This window comes from Vanessa cardui, chromosome 18 (assembly GCF_905220365.1).
Source record: "Vanessa cardui chromosome 18, ilVanCard2.1, whole genome shotgun sequence".
Taxonomy (NCBI): domain Eukaryota; kingdom Metazoa; phylum Arthropoda; class Insecta; order Lepidoptera; family Nymphalidae; genus Vanessa; species Vanessa cardui.
This window is the reverse complement of record NC_061140.1, coordinates 9,311,713-9,319,901: the sequence shown is the minus strand read 5'-3', so window position 1 is coordinate 9,319,901 and position 8,189 is coordinate 9,311,713. Positions and strand designations below refer to the sequence as shown.

Below are 8,189 nucleotides of genomic sequence, written 5' to 3'. Positions count from 1 at the left end.
TCATAATTTATTGTATCGGTCAGTGAGTAATCGTCAAAAAATGAGAGGTCAATGACCGTCTTACGATATACAACTACTTATGTATGTAACCGTATAAAATGATTAATGAATTTTAGAAACCACATAAACTACCTAAACATTTCGAAACTTTTATAAATATCTACGTATATTATTGAAATCACTTTAATAAGTAACAAACTGTCTTAGTCAAATAGCTAAAGTAATCAAAAATAAAATTGTTAAATAACTATAAAAAAAAGTTTTTATGTTTAATTAATAGAAAATATGTCGAACTTACGTTTATAATTTAATTCGGAACTAGCTAGAAATAAGTAGGTCAGTTTGGCCATGGCGTGATGACCGTTACGCGGGCGAAAGTCGATGGCACGTAAAGGAATTTTAAGTGTCCATACTACACATTAAATTAACTTAGACATTTTTGAAGCGGACCGAACATCTAACTCGTTGTTTAGCCCTAAATAATAGTTGTCTTGCTTCTTTAATTTTATTTTTTTTTTCTATCTTTAATGGTAAATAAACTTAAATAAGTTGATTACTATTTATGTTATAATAAACTACATATTCCTATTGTTTACATACTGGTTTAAAATATGTAGGTATATTTTTTAATCGCTGGTTACGCGTGTAATAGCGAGGTATGTGGGGTAAAATGTAATGCATAAAATAACATATAATTTTAAATATTGTTTAGTATAATTTGATAGTAAGTAAAATAATAGTCAACAATATTGTTCGATTATTAATAAATAATAATATCACTTATTGTTTTGGATCAAAGTGAACAAAGGTTTTGTGTTGAATTTAAATTCTTGTTAAATTAATCATACAGTTTTTCATGTCACCTTTTGTAAAATTGTATATTTAATTATCATTGTAGAAAACTAAAGCTTAGGTTCTACATGTACATACATTAAGTACTAAATACTTACACATTTGCACTACCTATTTAATATTTTAAGATGTATTATTATCATTATCGGTATATATTTTTATAATTAGAAAACATTAAAATATTTTGTTTAAAAAATAGTTCTATTTATCTATACAAATAATTGATCGCTAAACATCGCTAATAATTCGAATTTATATTTTAAAAATTATATAGTCTAACTCTCTTACTAGTCCTATGTGTAGGATCAATCTATAAAGTAAAATGTAAATTTCCATAACGTAACAACTCACAAGATAATACATATGTCATGTGTCACATTCATGACATTCGATTGAAAGCCGCATTGTCTTAAATTAAAAGTTTAGAATTACAAAAGACATTTTTTCTTTAAAATTAAATGAACTAGTATAGTTTAGGATTTGTTATATACTTCATTTTTTGTAAATTTTCGTATTACTGCCTTGGAACGATCTATAATGATTTACGGGCAACGTAACTAATGTTATCTATGCGTCGCGTAAGAGTAAAAGAAAGTTAGTTCCGTAGTAGGTCAATGGTATATCATCGCGTGCAAGTAGCGTTAAGGACTGACGTCGACATCGGGCGATCGAGACGAGGGACTACTAAGTCTGGTTTAAGACGCGGCCGGCGACAGTTGTTCAGTCGCATCACTTATAATATATTTCTTTCGGCTCTATAACGTGTTCACCGTGACCGTGAAAGTTATAATCGTGTCATATTACCGTAATCATGGGTGGCAAAGTCGAGAATGTTGGCATTCTTGCTATGGAAATATATTTTCCTTCTCAATATGTTGATCAAGTGGAATTAGAAAAATTCGACCAAGTGGCTGCTGGAAAATACACCATCGGTCTTGGACAGAGTCGGATGGGTTTCTGTTCTGATAGAGAGGACATCAATTCTCTTTGCCTTACTGCTTTACATAGGCTTATAGAGAAGAATAATATAAATCTTCATGATATTGGACGCTTGGAAGTTGGCACAGAAACAATTATAGATAAAAGTAAAAGTGTCAAAACATTCCTTATGACATTGTTTGCCAAAGAAGGCGCTACAGATATAGAAGGTATTGATACCACAAATGCTTGCTATGGCGGTACAGCCGCTCTTTTTAATGCTATTAATTGGGTAGAGTCTTCATCTTGGGATGGCAGAAAAGCAATAGTGGTAGCAGGTGATATTGCAGTGTATGGTAAAGGCCCAGCAAGGCCTACAGGAGGAGCGGGAGCTGTTGCAATGCTCATCGGACCTGATGCGCCATTGGTTTTTGATTGTGGTGTTCGTGCATCATATATGACACATGCTTATGATTTTTACAAGCCTGATTTAGCATCTGAGTTCCCCTATGTTGATGGAAAGTTATCAATCCAGTGCTACTTGAGTGCTTTAGATAACTGTTACAATCTATTCTGTCAGAAGATGAGGAAGGTGGATCCAAATTTCAAGGGTCTGTTGAGTTTAGATGGTATGTTATTCCATTCCCCATACTGTAAGCTTGTCCAAAAATCTCTAGCTCGAGTTAGCTTCAATGATTTTCTTAATGCTAAAGAAGAAGAGAGAGAAAAACAGTTCCCTGGCCTTTCACAGTTTAGTACATATAATAGAAGCGATACTTACTTTGATAGGGATGTAGAGAAAGCATTCATGACTTACAGTAACAAACTATTTGAAGAAAAAACCAAACCATCACTTCACATAGCTCGTAATGTTGGTAATATGTATACACCTTCATTGTATGGAGGACTTGTATCCTATTTAGTGAGTAAATCTCCAGACCAGCTTATTGGAAAGAAATTTGCTTTATTTTCATATGGGTCTGGCTTAGCTTCAACTATGTATTCTATCAACATTTGCAATGATATGAGCGCTGGTTCTAAATTAGAGAAATTAATCAATTCTTTAAATGAAAATGTTGCAATGTTAGATACAAGACAGAGTGTGGAACCACAAAAGTTCTCTGATATAATGCAAGTAAGGACAGAGAATTATCACACAGCACCTTATGAACCATCGGGGTCAATAGAGGTGCTATTTCCTGGTACATATTATCTAAACAAAATAGATGACCAAAGACGACGCACATATGAAAGGAAACTATGAAGCATTTATTTATTGTAATATCTAGTTTATTTTTGTGCTGGTGTAGGACTTAACCAATAGTTATGATTTAAATTATTTGTCTATAGTTATTTTAGCATAGTACATTGTAGTTGTATTCTTATATATATGTTTCTAGGTATATTAATTACATTATTTTTAGTTTGACTGGGGTTAATTGCTATAAAAATAGCAATTTTTAAAATACACTTAATTTTAAACTCCTGGCAGCATTGTATAACATTGTTAATATGTCCGTGATAGTAAAATATATACATGTATTAAAAATGTAATCAATAAAGGTGGTGCAATACATTTGATGTAACAGAAAATGTTTTTATATATATATTATATTTAATTAAAGTATTTAAATTTTATCTCTTAATTTTGAGAAAATATTTATTAAAGCTATTTTGAAATTCAATTTCAGAAGCAAACATGAAGGAATTTGATATATATCTGTATTAATGTATGTCTTGTACTTATACTCTTTATTAAAGGGGTAATAAAGTGGTGTATTAAATTAATTTATTTGCTTTCTTTAGACCTCTTCCTCCTTTCATTAACCTCGAACTTTGAGCAAAATTAAGACAGTATTTTAATTGTGTTGTAGGCATGTGTTACACTAGCAATAAACCTGTTTCCATTTGCATTCAATGTAGTTTTTTTTACACATGTTAATGTATGGTAGTTGCGCACATACCAGTCAAGTGCATATATCTACTTAATGAAATTTTTATTTTACAACAATATCGCTTTATCACTTACATAAAATAAAACAATTATTCATTTAAATTATTTGCAAAATTTATATGATTAAAAATTAATAAATAAAATTAGTTTTTATAGAATAAATTGACTTATGTAGAACTAACAAAGTAGAATGTTAAAATTATTAATGAAATATTTTATTTTTCATTAACATGGACAAAAATCTAATATATTAATCTATATTGATTAGATTTTTAGTAGCAATCAGGGTAGTTATCGAACTCCGTAACTATATACTTATTATATTATAGTTTTTGCCTAATTCAAATGTAATGCCAAATAAAATAATCAAATTAGCTGGTAATGTTTTCTTTTTCATTTTCTTAATAATGTAGTATCGAAAACTGAAACTACCCGAAACAGTATAATCAGAAATAATTTCGTATCAAAAATCGGTAAAGTATTATTTATAAATCCGTATCTGAAGTTACATGGGAATATAGGAAGGTCCTATAGGAAGTTCTTTTAAAGCTTTTCAATCTCTTTGCTTGTACTTTTTTAAGGCTCTTGTCAAGAAATCAAACAACCTACTTAGAATAGTAGTGAAATAATTATGTACTTATTTTAGTCTTGGATGCAATTGGTTTATGGTTAGTGATCTCTTTAGGGTTGTAGAATCAATTTAATGTAACCTTCCTCCTCCTGAACAGATTACAATTTTTCAAATTGGACTATTAGCTACTGATACCAACTTATGTTTAGTTTTTAAACAAATGCTCAAGCATTAAAGCACTTAAATAAATATGTTTTAAGTGCCATCTTAACTAACATTATAAATGCGAAAATAAATGTTTGTATATTAGTTACGTCATAAAGAGACCCTGTAAATGGATAAAGTTAAACACTGGCGCCGCGGGAAAAGGTTTGTATAGATAAGTGTTTACCTATGTTTGGAGATAACTCACAGGTCAGGCCAGTGACTAATTGGAAATTTTCATTTTGTAAATGATAGTTGTATTCAGTTATGCTTTAAATTTGTAAGTTTTAATAAGTTGATAATATATCTTCATTCGATTAAATTGATATTCTACTACTTACTAACTATAAAATGTAAATATAAGAAGAAAGATATGATTCTTAAACATAAGTATTTATTTACTCCAAAAGTAGAAAAGCAAAATACACATTAAGCAAAATTGACAGCAATATCATTGGTCGAGAGCCCTTAGCATTGGTTGATTAATCTATGGTATTCACTATACTTACGAAAAACATTCATTTTGAACGTAAACGAAAGTGTTATCGGAATTTTGAATGTTTAGTTAAAGTAGTTTAGTTTAGTCTAATAGTGCTGTTATATAAATAACGATATATTAATCATAAACTCATAGTGGTGCACAACATAGCTGAGTTATTAGCAAATCGCATGAAATGCGTAAATCTAAGCTTCCATTATATTTATTCCCACTTCCATTGGAACAGGCTGTACATCGTATAATTGTCAAACTTCGAGGCTTAAACTGCCATTTTAACGAAAACAATATGAAATGTGGTGGATCTATTGCACTTTGTTAGATCTTCACAGATACCGTTAACTATAGGTATTGTAATAAAAAGGTTTTTATACTATTGATATTACAATTATTATAATAAATAGAAAATAAAAATAGCCTTTACATTTGATAAAATAGCAGATATTAGATATTCAGACATGATAATTTAGATCATTTACACTTTGACTTACTGGATTTTCACATCTCCTGATTAATTAGGTCAATATGTTATGTACTTTGATTGAAATGACATTTCAGTGAAACCAGCATTTGCGTTAATTGAGTTGATAACCCACAGACATAAAGGATACTAAGAATAAATATGACTCATATATTAAAGTTATTATTAATACTATTTATTTAAATAACAGTTACTTACATTAGTTTATAGTCTTAAGTCTACTATTTGGTATCGACGTCATTGTCTGATTTTAATAATTTAACATTGAATATAAACTATAATCGATTGATATATGACGAATACCACAGTAAAATTAATAATTGGTTACCGATTTGTTTATTAAATTTTTTTCAATTTTGTTTTGAGTTTTATTTCATACATCAACACCTTTTTACCGTAAACATGTTTTTAATTTATTTTTAATCATAATACTTAATCTTAAACTGCATGCCCCTTGATATTCACAATACAATTTTTTATATTTATATGCTGCTTTGGAACGTACCTATTTTAATTTATGAATTGTGTACATTGCTTTTTTATTTTCAAAGGCACGTCAACAATGAATTGACAAAAATAGGTATTACCTACTGAGTTTTAAATATATACGGAATATTTTATTATGTGTGATCATTCTTATATATATGCACAGCACGTCACGCATTTCATTATTTAACTAAATATTGCTAGTCAAGATTGAAGAATAAAATTCACTTTTAACCGACTTTAAAATATAGCAGTTTTTTAATATTTTGGATACTTGGTGGTAGGGCTTTGTGCAAGCCCGTCTGGGTAGTGATCACTCACTCTTCAATTATTCTACTGCCAGATAACAGTACTCAGTGTTGTTGTATTCCGGTTTGAAGGGTGAGTGAGCCAGTGTAACTACAGGCACAAGGGACATAACATCTTAGTTCCCGAGGTTGGTGGCACATTGACGATGAAAGGAATAGTTAATATTTCTTACAGCTTCATTGTCTATGGGTGATGGTGACCACTTCCCATCAGGTGGCCTATAAGCTCATCCGCCAGCCTATACCATAAAAAAAATACTATATTGTTTATTCAACGTTTTTCACAATAAAACCAAGCTTTTTTCATCTTAATTTCCTCGGTATTTTACATTGTTTTATTTGAAATGTATTAGGCCATTTTTTCAATTTAATATTTAGTGATCTGAAGGAACTGAGACAACATTGGTAAGGTCCCTAACTGTTATTTTGTATCAGTAACTTTGAAACGTTAATTAATATTCGTTAAAAATACTTGTAATACTTCTGTTTTATCATCATTTTGATGTGATTTATCTACCTATATATACGTTCATACGAGTAAATACATAATAAAATTATCAGTGTCTGCGAATGAGAGAATGCAGAGTGCTGAGTGCACCTGTTTCTGAGCAAACACGTGTCCACTATAGGTCCTGCGTAATTGGCTGGTTTGCCTTGAGATCGGTCAGCACCATCATCAGGGTCTTTGTCTCACGCAAAGGTGAAGCCAAAGAAGAAACTAAATAGAAATAAAAGAGATGAGAGATGAGAACATTAGGTACAAAGCTATTCCGCTATTCTTGGGCGGGCTGGTATGTTCGGGGCCTCGAGCTTCGACATTTATAATTATAACCTCACCAACAAAGTATGATGATTTATTTATAGCACAACAAATATAGTTTGCTTTCTATTGTCTTTTATAATACTCTAGTGTTAGGTATTAAGCGTAAGTAAAACTTTTAGCAAATATGGTATTTTCATCAAAGTGATGACAGCTTAACTGCTGGTCTATTTCCGTTCCATCATCTTCTACCTCGTAGTTATGGCGCTCAAAATGATAACGACAACGACTGTCTAAGATGTTATGTCTATTGCGCCTGTAATTACACTGGCTTACTAATCCTTCACATCGGAACAGAACAATACTGAGTACATACTTCTGTTTGGTAGAGTGTCATGTGGCGGGCTTGCACAAAGCCCCACCATATAAAATAAAATGTATGTATGTAATATACGTAATTTACTCCTAAATAGCGACAATGACCACGTGACTTTATTTTTTCAAAGAACATCCATTCTCTATTCATAATCTTTTTTACATACAAAGCGAGATGAATGGTATACATAAAGAGTTGGATAACATTGTATAGAGTTGACTGGGTTATCGAAAAGATCAGAATGTTCCTAGTTCTTGTTTACTTATTACGTCAGCCATGGAAACATGAAACGTGACTGACGTTTCAATTATTGATTTTATATTCCTCAAATAGTTAGTCGTACTTCGTAGCTATTCTCAAAGCGAGAATTATATACAAGTTGGTTTATAAAATAATATTATTAATAAGCATACAAAAACTTTGATGACACAAATATATGTTACTTACATATAAAATATGATTATCTTTAATTGGTATATACAATATATTTTGTTTAAAGTTCATCTCAAAATAAACTTAATTTAAATAAATGAAAGTATTTGATACACGCATCTTTAATAATGTAACTTAATCTCATAAAAGCAAAGAAATAACTTTCTTAAAATATAAAGTCTACATTTTAAGAATATAAGGAACAACAAACACAAGCTCGTTACCATTGTTAAGGGAGTACACACGTTTAGTAATTCTTTGGTGGGATAACTTATACATATAAATTTTACAATATCATAACAAAAAAAAAGGAATTTCAATAATGAAGGTAAAGTACTGCTATAGAACGAT

General features: G+C 30.3%; 1 protein-coding gene across 1 annotated transcript; it reads left to right on the top strand.

Moving 5' to 3' along the window:
• The first annotated feature begins 1,222 nt into the window (after positions 1-1,222).
• Positions 1,223-3,683, top strand: LOC124537281 (hydroxymethylglutaryl-CoA synthase 1). The gene has a single exon (XM_047114070.1). It carries the CDS (start codon positions 1,664-1,666, stop codon positions 3,032-3,034), a length of 1,371 nt encoding a protein of 456 aa, XP_046970026.1. The 5' UTR covers positions 1,223-1,663; the 3' UTR covers positions 3,035-3,683.
• The last annotated feature ends 4,506 nt before the right edge of the window (positions 3,684-8,189 follow it).

What these genes read in the sequence shown, in the direction of transcription:
- LOC124537281 (XM_047114070.1), top strand. Translation starts at nt 1,664, where the DNA reads ATGGGTGGCAAAGTCGAGAATGTTGGCATTCTTGCTATGGAAATATAT.